Consider the following 19,200-nt stretch of genomic DNA (forward strand, 5'->3'; position numbering starts at 1 on the left):
AGAATGAGTTATCAAGAGTTAATGGCCTTTTAGGCTTCCTCCACTTGAACATGAGTTCACTTTTTGAATGATAAGCACCATATGTCACGTGGGGGGTCAATTAAGATTTTAGAGATGCTTGCCCCCCCCCCCAAAAAAAAAACAGGTTGGGAACCACTGGGCTAGAGGACCCTCGTGGTCCCTTCTAACGTACCCCGGAGGGAAAGGCGAAAGGGGAAGGGGGAGCCTCGACGCCGGTGGCCCAGAGGCTTCGGCGGGGAGAGGAGGAGCAGCAGGAGGGGCCGGCGGCGGCCTGGAGCGCCGTCCCCGCCTTCTCCCTCCTGAGGGGGCGCCTCGGGGTGGGCAGCGGGAGTCGCCCGAGGGTCGGCCATGGGCCCGGGCGCGTGGCTGCGCTGCCTGGCGCTGGGCTGCCTGGCCGGGCGGTGGGGCGGCCCGGCGGTGGCGGCGGCGCTGGGCGGCGGCGAGTACTGCCACGGCTGGGTGGACGCGCGCGGCGCCTACTCGGCCGGCTTCGCCTGCCCGGAGCGCTTCGACGCGCCCGACGCCGCCATCTGCTGCGGCTCGTGCGCCCTGCGCTACTGCTGCGCCGACGCCGGCGCCAGACTCGAGCAGGGCGGCTGCACCAACGACCCGGCGCAAGCGGAGCAGCCGGCCGGGAGCGCCCGTGAGTGCCGGCCGGGGAGGGAGGGAGGAGTGGGGTTGGGTTGCGGGGGAAAGAAGCGGGTCCCCGAGTGGCGTGGAAACGCGGACTCGGAGTTGGAAAGGGCGCCCTGGGCGGCATCTAGTCCACCCCCGGGCAATGCGGGACTGAATGCAGAGATTGAAGGGATCCTGAGCGTCATCATTTTAATGTTGCGTTTTAATCTTGATTTTCAGTTGTATTTCAATAAAATTAAATAAAATTTAATAATAATAATAATAATCTAGTCCACCCCCGTGCAAATCAGGACTAAATGCAGAGCTGGAAGAGATCCTGAAAATCATCATTTTAATATTGCATTTTAATCTTGTTTTTAAGTTGTATTTCAATTAATTGTTTTATCCCTGGTGTTAGCCGCCCTGAGCCCGGTCTTGGCTGGGGATGGCAGGGTATAAATAAAATTTAATAATAATAATAATAATAATAATAATAATAATAATAATAATTTAGTCCACCCCCATGCAATGCAGGACTAAATGCAGAGTTGGAAGGGATCCTGAGAGTCATCATTTTAATGTTGTGTTTTAATCTTGTTTTTAAGTTGTATTTCAATTAATTGTTTTATACCTGGTGTTAGCCGCCCTGAGCCTGGTCTTGGCTGGGGAGGGCAAGGTATAAATAAAATTTAATAATAATAATAATCTAGTCCACCCCCGTGCAATGCAGGACTAAATGCAGGGATCCTGAGAGTCATCTAGTCGAACCCTCTGTGATTGCAGGAATCAATGTGATGTTAGGATCGCAAAGTTGGAAGGGACCCCTGAGGGTTGTCTAGTCCAGCCCTCTGCAATGCAAGAATTTCAACTAGATCATCCATGACAGGCGGCCGTCCAACCTCGGCTTAAAAACCTTCAAGGAAGGAGAGCCCACCACCTCCCAAGAGAGGCCGTTCTCCTGTCAAACGGCTCATACTGTCCGAAAGTTACTTCTAATGTTTAGTCGGAATCTCCTTTCTTGTAAATTGAAGTCCTTGGTTAGTAGCAGGAGAAAACAAGCTTGCTCCGTCCTCCATGGGGCAGTCGTTTAGATATTGGAAGATGGCTGTCGTATCTCCTCGCAGTCCAGTCCTCCTGCCCTGGCGCCTGTGGATCCCACTACAAACCGCCCGTTTCGATTTTGCCCTTCAGGCTGTGTGGAACCACAAGCACCTTCAGGGAGAGCAGGCAGCTTATGCGTGTATTTCCTTGGGCATAAATTTCTGCGGAACTTAGTGCGAAGAAAGTGGGCGCAGGTTGGCAGCCTTAAGTATTCCTCCTGTATGGGTTCTCACCACATGCCTTGATGAAAGGAAAATTGCTGGGCTAAATTTATTTTTCACGCCAAGCCCTGAGAGTGGCTGCTCAGAAGTCCCAGGACTTTATTCCCAAGAGAGTTTGGGTAGCGTTGAAATCCGCCTGTCTTTCTGGAAAGCATTCTATCAGTTGTTGCAGGGTTACCTTTAATCTTAAGAAAACCCTGATGCCTTTTTCTAGCAAAAAGCTCACTGTGGTGTTTTAGAAAGCCGCTACATTGCACAGTCCTTGGCGCTTAGCTATTCTTTCTTTAACTAAATTTTAGGACTGTTTAATTAGCTGAATTCATTGTAAAAGGTTTTTATTTTTTAAAGTGGGGGTGTCTTTAAGTCTGTCTAGAAGTGAAGGGCATTTGCTACCTATCCTAGGAGGTCAGGATCTGCCCCGAATCAGATGTGGGGTCATGTGTGGCACTGCTATTTTCACCAGTTATTAAGGGACAAAGGCTGCAATTCTGTGTGCATTTATGGAGGAGTATGCCCCATTGGACACAGTGGGACTTCTGAGTAAACTTGAACACGATTGCGCTCAAAATGTTATTCACCAGCCAAGCAGGTGGGCTTGGTAAATCCTCAAAAATATAAAGTCTACAAGCGTTTTCCCCCTTTCTATTTCATGCTTTTAATCCACCGAGGAAGGATCAGAGTCGCAGATAAATAGCAGAGCTCATGGGCGATGCTTGGGAGAACTTTTCTAACTCCCTAGACTTTTAAAAAGGGGTAGAAAGCAGCCCTTTCATGGGACACAAACATATTACTTCAGGTACATTGTTTGGACTTACTACTTTCAAAGCTGCTATCTTGGGCAGTCGGTACTTGGATTAGAAAACCTTCAAGCCATCATAAACTTTGCTGCTGTCCGGTCCAGGAAAGCAACTTCAATAAAATAAAATAGAATCCCTTTAAAGCCCACCCCAAATATACTGCAGTAAAAGAAGATGCAATACAACATTATTGCAACTTTTATCTTTCCTTTCTGTTTTCCTAGATCTTCAGAATTGGATCACAGGGTAAATAGGAAAGTATTCAGGTCATGGGTATTGTGGATACCAGTTGCTGGAAACCACAGGAGGGAAGAGGGCTCTTGTGTTCGAATACTACTAGCTGGTTTCCTACAGGCAACTGTGAGAACAGGATGCTGGACTAGGTGGGCCATTGGCCTCATCCTGCAGGCTCTTCTTATGTTCTTAGTATTCTCAATGTCCCCCAAAGCACATTGTTGATGTTTTGTAGGAAAAAGCCCAATTGCCCCACCTAATTTGAAAAGACACTCCCAAGCACAAAACAATAATAAAATATAGAACAGTCCCCACTGAAATCATAAAGATTGACATCAGATCTAAGCTCCCATAACAAGTAACTGTGTACAAGGCTGTAACCTTAACATTCAAAAGAGCAGAATTGCTCTACTATCCCTTTCAGAGTCAGGATTCGTGTCGAATCAGTGCACCTGCTGCCCCGTTTTCTGCATCTTGTAAAAAAATGGAAGAAGTTTGCAAATACATCCAGCAAATTATTTGCAGCCAAATTTGGGGCATCTTTCCTCTGACTTCCTATGAATTCATTGGGACTTATTCCCAAGTTAAAGTGTGCCTAGGTTTGCAGCTCCGTTCACCAGTTCCACTGAATTCAGCAGTGGTCAGGACTGTAGACTTAACTCTGCAACAAAATCTTTATTTCACTGTTTTCATAAGAAGCCATTCTAGAGCTCTGGAGCTGTAGCGTTTTGGTTTCAGACATTTCCAGTTTTGGAATTTACACGTTCATTTCATATAAAGGAGGGGGAAATGGCTGGAAACCAAAAGCACTTCCTTCACCCTTGAAAATAAGAGAATTATGCCAGGTTCTCTAGTGCAGTACTTTTCTTAGGACCATCTAAAAATAATAACCACAAGCGGTGAGATAGCCTTATGAATTCCACAGAAGTTTTTCTCAGGGTTAAACAGAAAGGAGAGGAACTGGGGAGCAAAGAAAAAGGAAGCATTTTGTAGCAAAGTAGGTTCAGATATGCCAAGTGGAAAAAATATTGTTGGAAATAGTTACTATTCTAACAACAAACAACTTTCAAGTAGGGAAAGTTTCCTGGATGGAAATACAGGGTTAGAATCGCTTGAACTAACTGGGGAATACTAGTAGAGGGTGGAATCATTGATCGCAAACCTTTTTTAAAAAAAACAACAACTTGTCCAATGAGATTTTTGTTCCATGTGTGGAAATTAGAGGCTGACTAGAAAAAAAAAATGGATTGGTGCAGGAATTGGTTGAGATCTGAGTAAGAAGAATTTAGATGCTTGCAGTTAGAATTTTAGCTGGGGTTGGATCCAGACTCAGTTCGTTGAACGTAGGCATCATCAAAATCAATCAGACAAGCTCATCTTAGCTTAAATTATGTCCCATTGATTTGATTGGAAACGAAGTGGAACTAATTTAGTCTGGCTCCAACCCATTAGTGAGTGACCCAGAGAATTAGTGTCAGGTATGCTATCAAGACTGATTATTGTGCCATCATCTTTGCGAAGCCCTTTGTTCGAAAACGGAAGAATATAAGCAATGATTTTCTAATGCACAAAGCCTGGCTATATTCTGTTCATAATTTATTTTTCCCGTCTCACTCAGAACCAGTCTATGTGCCGTTCCTGATCGTCGGATCGATATTCCTCGCCTTCCTGTTCGTGGGCTCCTTTGTCGCCGTTTATTGCTGCACGTGTTTAAGGCCGAAGCAAACGCTGCCGCAGCCGATCCGGTTTTCTCTCCGAAGTTACCAGATGGAGACTTTGCCCATGATCCTGACCTCGACTAGCTTAAGGACTCCATCGAGACAATCTAGCTCTGCTGCCAGCTCAAGTTGCACAGCCGGCTCTCTCGGCAGGTTTTCATTTGCCAGGCCAGAGTCTATCTCTACAGCGGCACCTTCACCTCCACCTTACACGCCAGGCTGCTTGCAAATGGGCCACTCCGTCAGCCTCTCTCAGCCCTCTGGGTTTTTGGTGTCAGGACCATATTTCTCCTATCCTCTGGACTCCGAGCCGTCTCTAACTGGGAAGAGCGTTCCGGAAACTTAGCCAGAGCCGAGCGAACGTTCGAAACAGCGCTTTCGCTAAGAAGCACAATGGACTCCTGTGTTACGTGGTTTTCATTGTGGTGTTCTCTGCTTACGGAACTGAAAAAAACGTGAATGGGTGAGTTACCCATTAGAAAAAAGTGTCAATTATTGCAGGAATTTTCGTTTGGTACTAGGACTTGCCGATCAGAAGGTCGGCGGTTCGAATCCCCGCAATGGGGTGAGCTCCCGTTGCTCAGTCCCTGCTCCTGCCAACGTAGCAGTTCGAAAGCACGTCAAAGTGCAAGTAGATAAATAGGTACCGCTCTGGTGGGAAGGTAAACGGCGTTTCCGTGCGCTGCTCTGGTTCGCCAGAAGCAGCTTAGTCATGCTAGCCACATGACCCAGAAGCTGTACGCCGGCTCCTTCAGCCAATAAAGCGAGATGAGCGCCACAACCCCAGAGTCGGCCATGACTGGTCCTAATGGTCAGGGGTCCCTTTACCTTTACTGGTCTAAAACATAAAAATTCCTTCCAGTAGCACCTTAAAGACCAACTAAGTTAGTTCTTGGTATGAGCTTTCGTGTGCATGCACACTTCTTCAGATACACTGAAACAGAAGTTGCCAGATCCTTCTATATAGTGAGAAGGTGGGAAGGGGTATTACTCATAGAAGGATCTGGCAACTTCTGTTTCAGTGTATCTGAAGAAGTGTGCATGCACACGAAAGCTCATACCAAGAACTAACTTAGTTGGTCTTTAAGGTGCTACTGGAAGGAATTTTTTTGTTTTGACTATGGCAGACCAACACGGCTACCTATCTGTAACTGGTCTAAAACATGTTGGACTTGTTGGAATAAAATGCACATTCTCAACTGATGTCAATTTGGAGCATATCTGCATTCAGAAAGTGTCACCTGACCAATGTGTGTCATTGTGTGAGTAAAGCTGCACATTCCTGCCTTGCAAGGGGGTGGATTAGATGATCCTCAGGATCCCTTCCAACTCTACAGTTCTATGATTTTTGTGATCTAATATGAACAGAGTTCTGGCAGATACAAGGAAAACAAGACATTAAACAACCACATTGTTTGGATAATTTTTTTAGGCGATGGGTAGCATTAGTGATGGTTTCGATATGAACTTTAAACATATCAGTTCCAGATAGTGGGATATCTGACTGGATCATGCCCTGCTTTTTGTGTGTGTTTTAAATATAGGCTTATCTAAAAAAAATTCACCAGAATTAGTTTCACTTATTATAAAGGGAATAGTTTTATTCATAGATATTGGAAGATCATGTCACTAAAAGAACAAGCTATAAAATGAAAGAAAATTAATGGCTATAAGCCCCATTTTTTAAAAAAAGTGTATCTTAACACTGAATTAAAGACACTAACCAATGCCAACATTTGTTGGGCCAGGAAAAAAGTGATGCACTGTTTTGAATGTGTGATAGCATAGACCGTTGTGCTAGGACTGTTTCACGTGTGACAGGATTGCTGGGTATTTCACTAATAAGCAAGCTTTAACTAAGAGTTTGTACAAAATTTCTCACAGTCAGGAGAATAAGTTGTAATAACATCTAAAAGCTATACAGTAATTTCACAGATGTGCAGTGTATAAAACATTAAAATGCCGAAGTAGCCTTGTGTATTTATTGAGTTTTTGTCCTGTGACTTGGAAGACAAAGCTGGGTACATAAAAGTTTTCTTTTGTAAAATCCGCACTATCTAAAATAATGTTTAAGAACTGTAACTTAAAATGTATTGACAAGCTTGTCAGTGTTTTGTAGTCACAGTTTTTCTCCCAATAAAACGCTCCACGACTGAAACAATATTTTGGTTGTCCAATATGTTTATGTTTTGAATTAATGGAAACATGGGGTGGAATTCAGAGTCTCCCTAGGGAGACTGTTCCATTAGGCCAGCAGAGATGCTTCCTCTGATGGAGCAATGTCCCTCTCCTCCCCTTGTGACCTGTTTTGGTGGTTCTCCTGACCCCCACAGAGCTGTTGAGGAGCTTGTGGGGAGGAGGGAAACCCCCATTGCACTAGTGGCTCCCACTAGCATAACTAGTTTACTTTCCTACAATTGCTTATATTTCTGAATTGGCAAAATGGCCTGTAAAACTGCTGAATTTATTGGCCTGCTGAGAGTACCTGAAAACTTTTGCACAACTTAAATTGGTCGGAAATCAAAATTAACAGGTGCGTAAACTATTTACACTGGGGGTGGCTGACCTTTGCCCCCCCCATAAGTTCCTAGACTGCAGCTCCCATCATCCCTGACCACTGGCCAGGCCGGCTGGGGCTTATGGGAGTTGGAGTTGAACAACAGCTGGAGAACGGCAGGTTTCCCATCTCTTGTGCTGCATCTTAATTTTAAGAAATCTTTTGTTGTTTTTAAATTTTCTATCCTGCCTTTTCCTCCCAAAGGAGCCCAGGTAAAGCAATGTGTTTTTAATTTAAGAATATATGTAGAAGCAAGCTCCGTTATAACAAATGTGACAGAGCTTTGTCCAACCGCAAACGCTGTTGTGTTCTGTTGTGTTTTTGAATACACCTCTGAATCTGTTGAGTAGCCAATTAAAGCAATGATTTCCTGTTTTTAATGCTAACAACAACAACAATTTATTATTTATACCCTGCCCATGTGACTGGGTTTCCCCAGCCACTCTGGGCGGTTCCCAACAGAATATTAAAAACACAATAAAACACCAAACATTAAAAACTTCCTAAACAGGGTTGCCTTCAGATGTCTTCTAAAAGTCAGATCATTGTTTATTTCCTTGATATCTGGTGGGAGGGCGTTCCACAGGGCGGGTGCCGCTACTGAGAAGGCCCTCTGCCTGGTTCCCTGTAACTGCACTTCCTGGAGTAAGGAAACCGCCAGAAGGCCCTCGGCGCTGGACCTCAGTGTCCGGGCTGAACGATGGGGGTGGAGAAGCAGAAATATAGGGTGGTTTTCCTCAAAGTAGACCCAGTGAAATAAATGAACATGACTAAGTTAGGCCTGTTAATCTCCGTAGGTCTGCTGTGAGTGAAGCATAGTTGAATACCACTCATAACAGGAAACGGGTGAAACATACATTTCTGCACTGATAACGATTTTTCAATTTTTTGATTCTAGCTACTTAAATTCAGTGTGCCTGAAGTAGTTTGGCATTTCCATTTCCCCGTGTGTAAATATAGGGCTGAGCATGACCTGGATGTGGGGTTATCCATATTGTTTGTTCAGTTGGTTTTTTCCACCCCTGTGGGAAACTTGCTATGATGCAGACCCCTGCAGCTAGCAGGATTGAACCCATTGCTCATTGGCTAGTGAGGAGAGGACTCAATCCTGCTGGGTGCTGCTTCAAAGGGAATGCACTGTCAAAGCAGACCCTCCCCACCCCACCCTCAGGTCAACTTTGATAGATGGGCAGGACCTCCCACTTAACAGGCACCTCATGACACCAGGTGATGGACAAGTATCAGAGCTGGCCTGTGGGTTTTGGAGGGATTTAAAGCTGAGGCCTGCTGGGCCAAGAAACTTCCCCATCCCTGGCTTAACCAACCAACCAACAAATATGTCTCATTTCCTTTAGCCCTCAGTCTGATCAAGAATAAACATACACCATTGTTTATCTGGGGAACCCAGTGCCCCAAGAGGATTCCTACAGCCTTTCCTTCCTCCGGCAGTTTCTGATATCACCTGCACAGTTGTCCCTGAGGGTCAGGTGACCTTTCCCGCCCAAAGCTTATTTGTAAACTCGTTGGATGCCAGTCATTGGAATGTTCATAAGATAATTTCAGAAAAGCGCGCTGAATTTCAGTGAAGTCCTCCACATCACATTTGCTATTCAGAGCATGCCACCACTAAAAGAAAAGGTTCCTTGTATCGTAAATTGAGCTGGTTTTTGAATATTGTTTATAAACCCAGATTTGGATTACACTGGAAATGTTGCACAGGCCTCCAAGTCCAAATTTGAGCCAGATATGGAGAGGAGATGGCTGCCAGGTTATGAAACTTCTCTCTTTGTCCGTCTGTTATCTGACATCTGTCACCCAATATTGGGAATGTCATGAACCGAGCAGCAGCAAAATGCTCTCAGATAACAACAGCTTGGTTTTTTATTTGCTTTTACTTAAAAGTAAAAAGGAAATCCTCTCAGGTATCTTCTATGGCTCTCAAGCATCTTCTACGGCCAAGTCCACAGGTGAACAACGCATTGAGAATTTCAGGATTTGTTTAATGATTGTCACTCAGCAACTGCAATCCTAAATATTAAGACACAGCTTGTGAGGATTCAGTGGTATAGCATTAAGTTCACCCTGTTAAGATGCAGGTACATTAACAAAACAGCCTTGCCAATGTGTTGGAGAGGGTGTAACACAGTTGGCAGAACATTCCACATGTGGTCATGTGAACATGCGCGGTCATTCTGGGACAGAGTATCTGCAGAAGCAAGCAATATTCCCAATATTGGGTGACAGATGTCAGATAACAGACGGACAAAGAGAGAAGTTTCATAACCTGGCAGCCATCTCCTCTCCCTATCTGGCTCAAATTTGGACTCGGAGGCCTGTGCAGATCCACCTCTTTTGCTTCTTCCTTTCTGCCTGAAGGAAAGAGACGTTTTGGGCCCCTGTGCCATTGGGCCTGGCCTGAGGGACCACAGATGCCAGCCTGAATAAAATATGGGGGGGGGGGCAGGTAAGCCTTGCCTCACATAACTGATCACATGACATGGCACACACACACCATTTGAATGGCAATGCCCATCAACTTGGGGAGGGGGGCTCAAATATTTTATTGGGGGGCTGAAGGGACCTTGGCCCTCAGGAGTTGGCTCCTATTTGGGGGCAATGGTCCTACTTCGCTCATGTCCAGGGTCCTTGAGGTTCTTCCTGGCTCTGTGGGAATATTTGTTGTTTAGTCATGTCCGACTCTTCGTGACCCCATGGACCAGAGCACGCCAGGCACTCCTGTCTTCCACCGCCTCCTGCAGTTTGGTCAAACTCATGCTGGTAGCTTCGAGAACACTGTCCAACCATCTCGTCCTCTGTTGTCCCCTCCTCCTTGTGCCCTCCATCCTTCCCAACATCAGGGTCTTTTACAGGGAGTCTTCTCATGAGGTGGCCAAAGTATTGGAGCCTCAGCTTCAGGATCTGTCCTTCCAGTCAGCACTCAGGGCTGATTTTTAAAAGAATGGATCGGTTTGATCTTCTTGCAGTCCATGGGACTCTCAAGAGTCTCATCCAGCACCATAATTCAAAAGCATCAATTCTTCGGTGATCAGCCTTCTTTATGGTCCAGCTCTCACTTCCATACATCACTACGGGGAAAACCATAGCTTTAACTATACGGACCTTTGTTGGCAAGGTGATGTCTCTGCTTTTTAAGAAGCTGTCCATCATGTGGCTTCATCATGGCCTGCACTTCCTCCCAGGGCTCCTCAGAGGAGTGGCTGGGATGAGGGGGTGATGAAGACGAAGATGAGGATGAGCTGAACCACCCCACCTACTTTATCCCTTTATTCATTCAGCCGCTTAAGGAACTTGGGGTAAGGCTGCCCATCTCCAGAGAAACCAGGCAGGGCTTTTCAGAGCTGGGCATGGTGTAGGTGCTCCCCTCAGCAGATCTTTCGAGACAAATCAAAGATGGCAGCCACAGGGCGGGTTCCACTCATGAACTCCCTTCCTTGCCCTCAGTGAGGAATACAATGCAGATGCTGGGCCAGGAGACCTACCACCTTCCACATGCCCCAAGGTAAGACTTCTGGGAAATGATATATAATGAATTGAAAAAGTGTTGAAAAACACATTTACTAAAAAACCAGAAGTATTTTTACTTGGTATAGTGGGGGGTGAAATCCCCAAAAAGGATGTTCCTTTTTTTCTGTATGCCACAACAGCTGCGAGAATATTGTTAGCAAAGAATTGGAAGAAACAAGCTTTACCAACTATCAAAGAATGGCAGATGAAGATTGTGGAGTATATGGAACTTGCCGAACTGACCGGGAGATTCCGAGACCAGAGAGAAGAGACGGTGGAAGAAGACTGGAAGAAGTTTAAGGAATATTTGAAAAAATATGTTAATATTTAAACCTTAGAATAGCTCTGGAAGTGGATATAGGCTGGATATAGGTTAGAAGTAGAAGATAGGGCATTTTAAAATAGTATTATTTGTAAGTGATAAAATGTGAAGTTATTTTAAGTATAATTAAAACAAAGGGTTAGAAATTATGATGTATGTAAACTGCTAAAGATGAAGTAAAATGAAAATCCGATAGGTGGGACTTGGGGAAACCAACTTAACAATGTTTAGTAAATAAGGATATAACAAGAATTTGTTCGTATTGTCTTTTCTGTGTGTGTGTTTTTATTTGTGTTATAAAATGAATAAAAAAAAAATTGGGGGAAAAAAAAAAGGAGACGTACCACCTACCTTCCGACCAGGAAGTTGATGTTTGTTCCTTGTTGGACAGCTGAACAACTGCTGCGTTCTCTGCTCCTTTCAGCAGCCACGCTCTTAAAATTTCTGTGGTACCCAGAGCACAGCATGAAGTGGGCAAATGGAGAATTCCCTGCGAGCCCAGATAATAGAGCTCGGCTTCCAAGAGCAGTCCCCAGTAAGCAGAGCAATGCCTTGGGGTGGAGTGGACTTGGGAAACTGGCCAAACATTGCAATTCTTTAAGCACATGTGAATAATAATAAAACAAATCTCAACAGAACACCAGCTAAATCACTTGTAACTTCCAGGGTGCGTTAGACCTGTCAGGCAAAAGCAAGTTGCGGTTACCAATCAATTGTAGTAAATGGTTTGCTGTTTTCAGGGGGGCTTGTACTGCATACTGGTAGAATTTGGAATTAGCACTTGATGATCAGCTTATTCAAGAATGCAAGAAAGCCAGGAATGGTTCCGACGGATAATTTTGTTCAAACTTGGTACCTGTTTCTCTGTTGTGCAGCTCCAGTAATAACTTTCTTTCTGGAGGGGCATTTCATTGCCAGGATAAGCTCCAGTGTTTACATTTTATTGCACAAATGTAGGACTGTGGAGACACTGTAGTTCATTTTTTTTTTGCTTACATTTTCTTCATTGCCTAAAGGAAATCCTTAATGAATATGCATACCATTTTTATTTAGAAGATATATCCATTTGTATTTTACTTTTATAGCAGGCACTGACTTTTTAATGCTGTAGCTTGTTTTTTCTTACCTCTTCTAAATGTTGGTTTCTGATTGTTTTACACTGGTATGTTCATGTTGCATGCTTTTAAAAGTCTACATATTCTTAGGCAAATAGTGTTCCTGTGTAATAATTCCTGTGTAATTTGGCTATCAAGCTGTGTTATATTTTAAAATTTTTGTCTTCATTATACAGACTTACACTCTTCTATGAATGCCTTCACTGAATAATGTTTTTGATAAAGCATTCTTACTGCCCATGCTATCTCAGGTTTCTAATTATTTAGTAAAAATTGCACAATGTCACGTTAGTTAACTAAGAGACATCAAAACTAAGCTTTTATCGAGAGAATTTTAATTGCTCAAAATCAGACTAATGGAGTGTGCTTCTGGGAGAGGGTTGCGTTTAAGATGCGGACAACGCTTCAGAGTTTATTTAATGGCAAGGTTTATTTTTGAACAATTAGAAGACAAAACATTTAAAATTTGCAGTTCAAAACATGCACATTCACAAAAGGCCAATGACATGTAACACTGCATAGAACTGAATATATTACTAAAATTTAATAACGTTATAAAACAGTGCATTTGACATCCATTTAAAACGAAACCTGAGGAAAACTACCATAAACACGGAGTCAAAATCTCTTCACTCATGCAGCTTCACAAATTCCACAGCAGTTTCAGCAGTAATGGTTCAGTGGAGCTGGAAAGTCCTACTTTGCTTTGAATGCAGTCTTTTGATACAGTGCCTTTCAAGACAGCATGAAAATCAAGTTGCAGTAGAAAACTAATATTCATGTATTATGGCTTCAATTGTAGAACAAGAAAAAACACGGAAACATGATTTTGCTTTTACACATTCGGGCCACGGTTTCGTAGTTACAAAATATTTGAAGGGATGCAAAAGTCTGTGTTGGAACAACCAATAAAACGCAAAGTGACTCGATTGCCTCTTTTTACTGTTCTCTTACTGTCTGAGTAGTCCAATTAGTTCAGTGGGCTGTGCACAAATTTTGGAATGCTACCCTTGGTCAACTTGCGTATGATTTTCCGAGTTCACATTCAGTACTAATAGAGAGAAGTTGTTAATTCAGTTGTTGATCCAACACTTGCTTTTGCTTACCAATACACACATGGTTTGATGCATGTTTGAACCGAAGGAAAAAGAAATCATGAGCTTTACAGCACAGACATGCACCAGCTCAGATTCACACTGTGACGTTTTAACTCATGCAGACAGATTGATAAAACTTACTAGAACGACACCTGTTTTTTGCACAATACATAAATGGGCAGAAAAAGAGGGGAGCTAAATACATGGTCCAAGACTCTAAGCAAACAATTCAAAAGTAATTAATTGATGAAAACAGATGTCTTCCCATGTGAGACAGTGCAATCTTTCACCATTGCATTTGTTTAAATATTTCCTCTATTTTTATACAACTAGAAAGTTGCTTTATAAATTTGTCAAAATTTCTCTGCAAAAATAAATCTAATACTAAGAAAAAACAAGTCCACTTATGGCTTCTCAAAGTGATTCCAATTAGCTGATGTTCTGGTTACTACATTCTCACAAGTAATTAAAATAATACCTATATGTAGGCGTTGATCTCTGAATGGCACCTTTTCATTCAATTAATGATTTAAAAAATATTAGCGTGAAATTGTTGCACAATACACCTAATACATACAAAACATACAACTTCCTTTCTGGATTTAATTAAGAGAAATGTAAAAGTTTAGAATTTCAAAACAAGTACATTATAGTAAAGTACTGTAACTTGAGTAGAGTAATTGTTTACTAAAACATTTTGCTTACCAACCAGTAGTCCCAAATATATATATATATTATAATATATTCCTATATTATAATGTAATAAACCACTTATATAGCCTTTTGTTATGAAATGTGTTTGTTTGCAAATAACATATGTATTGTATGTCCTGACTTTTGTTTAAATTGGGTGTTATGTTCTTTAGGAATTCCAAGTTTTTATTTAGATTTTAATATCGGGGGGGGGGAGCAAATATTAAAGACAGAACAAACACACAATCTTCGGGTATTGTGATAATGACTGCCATTAGAAATATGACATCCAGTGTGTGAGAAATAGTATTTTTTAAAAGTTAAATGACATCAGAACAAAGATTAATTCAGAAGGGCAAAAATGAAAAATTAAGATGTGGAGCACTTATTCAGAATAGCCAAGATAAGCTGAATAAGCCTACATCTTCCTTAGAAAATTAAACATTTTTTTTTAAAAAAATAAAAGACGTAACATAATCACTGAGAGTTTAAAATCCCATGATGAAGAAAATGTGCTAAGAACAGTCTACTTTTAGGCAGCAATGACACCCAAAATGAGTACCTATTGTGTCTATTGTTTTGCAAATAAGGGTGGTCATAGAGTTTCCTGACCTATCGCTAATGTGATACCTATGCCTTCACCTTGATCCAGCAAGGGAGAACTGTTTGAGGTAACTGGATTGCGTGTGTGTTGAAATAGGTATCTGCATGCAGATCATTCTCCTGCGTCATTTGCATGCAAACTGCCATTTCATGCTTCAGGGAGAGGAGGAAGGGGACACACCTGCATCCAGCACCCACGATTTACATGGTGCATGTCAATTCTGACTGCTTGGCTAGGTGTGGGAAATGAATGGAGAAGACACTCTTTTCTGATTACTGCTTTCAGATGCCCTAAGAGGCTGCATGGGGCCAGAAGCAAAGAACAGGTTATATGAATGAGCACATCGTTTCTGCTGAATCACGACGGATCGACTTCATTCATTGATTCTAAAAGCAAATATGCACTGCTTAGAATTGTAATTAAGTATTCAAAAAAGATTATCATTTTTAATCGTTCACTTGGGAAAGCTGTTGAAGGAGACGTCTCACTGAGAAAGGACAAGCCCCAAATTTTTGTGTGTGCTCCAGGTCAAGTGATTTGGCCCTCCTTGCCGATTCATTCATTATCTATGCCTGAAGTAGCTTTTCTGAAGGCAATTTTGGGCTGCGAGATGGGAAGCAAGGCTGTTTTCAGCAAGGGTTTTTCTCTTTTGGACTCCTTTTTTCTTCAGTTTTATTTTCTGTTTAAATGTCACTCGTGAAAAAGAACAGTGTCCTTGCCATTATGAATGAGTGCAACTGTGTATCACAAGTATATAAAATGTTCTACGTCATTTAATAAATACAATGTTTCGATGAAACTTTGCTTTTCAAAAGTTGGACCATCGCATACAAATATTTCATTTATAAGAATATTTATATTTGTCTTTCTACAGGTAGAACAGTTGTACAGTGCACTCAAATCAGAGGTGAAACCTACTATATAAAATATGTATTTTAAATTAGACATACTGAAACAGCTTTTAAATGGCTTCACAGCAGAGCATATATTAATTTGCAGTATTGTATCAGATTCTGTTTCTCATCCTGATTAGACGAACTTATTTAAAAATACTGAATTACAATATTTTGGGGGGTGAGAAGTTGAAATCTCACATTCTTGATTAGAGTATGAAACCTTTTTTGTTAGTTTACTTTCCTTGCTTTCATTAGCAGTTTTAAATCTTATGCCTTTCAAGATCTACACCTAAAAAAAAGAAATATTGGTTAAAATCCTCAAACTTCAGCATCGTCTACTTTAAATCAAATTTGGAACTGTACACATATATTTGATAGCAAGACTAAATAACTGTCTTGTAGTGCAAACAGAAAGCAGTGCAATGCTGATGACTCTGGTTCCTCGTTCTTGTGAAACCCACCGAAATAAATCACTTTGTTTGTAGCAAGTTGCTCTGGCAACTTAAGTATGAATTAAAACCAGCATTTTCAAGTACACTACCGCTCCAATAAAGTAAGAGCAAGCATTTGCATGTGTGCATGATACAACATTTTGATTTGGGTCCTATAAACACAAAAGAAGCTTGGGAAGAAAACTCACATGGGATTCATGCATGGTGCTCCGGCACAAGGTGTGAACAATGAGCAACATGGCTGGTTCTTTCCTATCTGTTTGTCAGAAAGGAAACTGGAGTCAAGTCACCACCTTTTCCTTTCTGTCTGGCCTTACAGGTAACCAGTGCCATTAAAATGAAAGTGTGCTATGTTGGGGATGGTGGCAGGGAAACACAACACTTTTGCAAACAGCCCATTTCTGTGTACAGGTTTCCCTGGATCAGGTCCTTAGGAAGGGATATAAGGCAGACCAGCATTTGTCTATAATTCAAAGACACATGCCCCTTACATAGAAAATGGCTGCTGTGTTAAATGTACACATTTCTGTTAAATGAACACGAATGAAAGGCTTGTATAAGGCCAAAGGTGAAAGTGACCGCAGATCTGAAAAACCAATGCAATACAAAGCAAACAGTATCAAGTTCACATTATTGTAAAACTTTTCAAGTACAGAGTTTCAAGCATGCAATTCTTATATCACACTTGATGTCGCCACCCTTTAAAATTTCTCCGCAAATGATTACTAAGATGAGAAATATGGAAATTCTTTGGCAAACTTTTTAGGCTAGTTTGACACGTGTACCTTTAAATGTCTTGCTTTGAAATCTTACTTCAACACATAAATTAATATTTAAAAATTGTTATTTAGCACTTGTTGAAATCAAAGGCTAGGTACTTTAAATAATTCACCGCTCGCAAACCTTTGCAAAGGCGATGGTTGTCAATGTATGCTATGTCGAGTAATCTGGCTGTTCATTATGTCCCGGATATACATATAGGAACGTTACGTATTCAGCATCACTGTAAATAAGTAGATGGCAAAGGCTGAAAGCTATTTTCAATCTCTGCTTACAAAATCCAAGTAACACTTGTTGAAAAATTTGGAGATGGTGTATTACAGTATAGTTGCACAGTGCTTATGTCTACTCAGTATGTGAACTCAAACTTCAGGGAATAAGAGTAACAACACACATCTTCCTCTAATCTGTTGCTGGACCTTGCTAGCAGACCCAGGAAATATATATTACTTTGCCATACTATGGCAAGTATTAGGGCTCAGTGTCATAGTCCTTCACCACTCATCAGGTCTTTGCTTTGTAGTATCGTAGGCTCTTATTACTTCCGATTGTGAAACAATCCCATTTTCGTCTTGAGAGAAGGCATAACCATCTGCAATTATAAAGGCAAACCGGAATGAGGAACAAGGACTACAGTACTAGCTCGGCCGAAATATTTTCAAAAAGAATCACTCAGTTTAAATACTAACGTGCTAAGAAGCCTATTGCTAAGCACAGCCCTGACATATTACAGAGAAGCCCTGTTCTGGGTTTGTCAATTGTGAGGGAGCTTTTTAGCATGTTCAGTCATTCTTAGAAGCCCCCTTCAGACTCTTCAGGAAAGTTTGGGAAAGGAACAAGCTTAGATGCTGTGCGCAGGGATGTTGGAAGAGGGAACCAGCAGTTCCTGCTCTACTGACTGAGCTGATAAATTTAAGCCTTCTTGCATTTGGCTGATCACCAAGAGGGCTACAGTCATTGATGGATATGATTAATGGTATAGCCAGTGCTTCCCCCCCCTAGAAATAGGGGTGGAGGAATTCTTCTTCTAGGGGCGAGCCAAGGTTGTTGAGGTTTTTTTTGGGTGGAGACTGTCCCACAACCTCTGACACAAAGCCACAAGCAACATGCAGCCCACACACAGCTCTGGGCTGTTGGTATGCTACAAAGAGGAGCTGGAACGCACTGAAGAGGTGGTGGAACTCAGTTCTGGCTGAAAAAAAGCCCTGTGTATATAGCATTGGTGTTGTTTTTATTTGGCTTTTAATTTATTTTACTTGTTTACATTTTAGCTTGTTAAGTTGCTCCGAGACTTTTTTTTTACATAAAACAACTAAAAACACAATGAAGAAATAAAACTAAAACAAAATTAATAGAACTATTGGTGTAATACTATACATATCTATTAAAATTCATCAGAGTGCAACAGTGCTTATTTTTGGGAAAGTTGGTATACGATTGCAACCTAAAATAACTGATATATGTTCTCTGTTCTAAAGCAATGTTGCAAGAATGAATTCAAATCCTATTACTCATTTAAAATTATCAGTTGGAGCCACATGGGACTCTCTGAATGGGGTGTGGGGCATTTAGTGGGAGGGGAGAAATGGGACAATTCAGAGCAGCTACCTTGTGCTAGGAGACCTGCCTTTCCACTGTGCAAGGCATTTTTGGATTCAACCTTATGGTTCCAGTTATGGTCCTTTCTTGCTTTCCTATTTACTCTCTTTCATGTGATTAAATCTTGAGCAAGGGGAGCCAAGCACGCAGGATCTATTATTAATAGCCTTCTAAAAGCCATCTTGGCATATTTTTTTGGAAACACTTGTATCCCTCTTTTTCATTTTGAAGTCTTCAAAGCATCTCACAGTAAGAACCAATAAGATAACAATAATAAACCAACGTTAAAAATCATGGTGCGTGTGACTGAAGCTATGCAATAAGAAATGTAATTCAACGGGGCCAAGCATAAATATGAAAGCAGAACCAAGTGTATTCATGCTCTGTGATTCTGCTATTTCTGTCTTTTGGATTTGTACTTATTTCTGTCAAATCTTGAATACTTACGAAGCAAGTTTTGTTGCAGAGACTCAGAGCGGTACAAGTTGACATGGTTTTTCTTGAAGACATTTTTCAGTAGCTGAGCTGTTTCAGTTAAGCTAAAAAATAAAATAAAATGTCAACCCACTAATGTCTGAAATAATGACCCAGTGCTGTGAAACAATATTCAGTGTTCAGCAGGGGCTATCAAGCAAGGTGTGGCAAGTTAACTAAAAGCACAATCCTAAGAATTAAGTCCAACTGAGTTCACTGAATCCTACTCTCAGATTAGTGGATATAACCACTTTTGTCTAGGGTTGCAGCCCTATACCTACTTTCCTGGGAGTAAGTCTCACAGAGCTCAGTGGGACTTTCTTCTGAATATGCATGAATATGCCTGCACTGTAAAATATATTATTTATTGGCAATTGCA

At 41.8% G+C, this 19,200-nt stretch overlaps 2 protein-coding genes across 7 annotated transcripts in view; one reads left to right on the top strand and one right to left on the bottom strand.

Annotated features, from left to right (window-relative positions):
- Positions 1 to 354: 354 nt before the first annotated feature.
- On the top strand, positions 355 to 6,870 carry SHISA3 (shisa family member 3). Its single transcript, XM_028744867.2, has 2 exons — positions 355 to 664; positions 4,608 to 6,870. Exons 1-2 carry the CDS (start codon positions 370 to 372, stop codon positions 5,051 to 5,053), a joined length of 741 nt encoding a protein of 246 aa, XP_028600700.2. The 5' UTR covers positions 355 to 369; the 3' UTR covers positions 5,054 to 6,870.
- Positions 6,871 to 12,637: 5,767 nt separating this feature from the next.
- Positions 12,638 to 19,200, bottom strand: part of ATP8A1 (ATPase phospholipid transporting 8A1) — a 74,231-nt gene continuing 67,668 nt past the window's right edge. For all 6 annotated transcript variants that reach the window (XM_028745229.2, XM_028745226.2, XM_077934325.1 and 3 more), the window contains 2 exons: positions 18,795 to 18,886; positions 12,638 to 17,340 (listed from right to left, as the gene is read on the bottom strand). In XM_028745229.2, coding sequence (XP_028601062.1) covers positions 17,243 to 17,340; positions 18,795 to 18,886 — 190 coding nt within the window. In that variant the 3' untranslated portion in view covers positions 12,638 to 17,242. The remainder of the gene's footprint in view (positions 17,341 to 18,794; positions 18,887 to 19,200) is intronic.

The sequence above is a fragment of the Podarcis muralis genome, chromosome 9 (assembly GCF_964188315.1).
Source record: "Podarcis muralis chromosome 9, rPodMur119.hap1.1, whole genome shotgun sequence".
NCBI lineage: Eukaryota > Metazoa > Chordata > Lepidosauria > Squamata > Lacertidae > Podarcis > Podarcis muralis.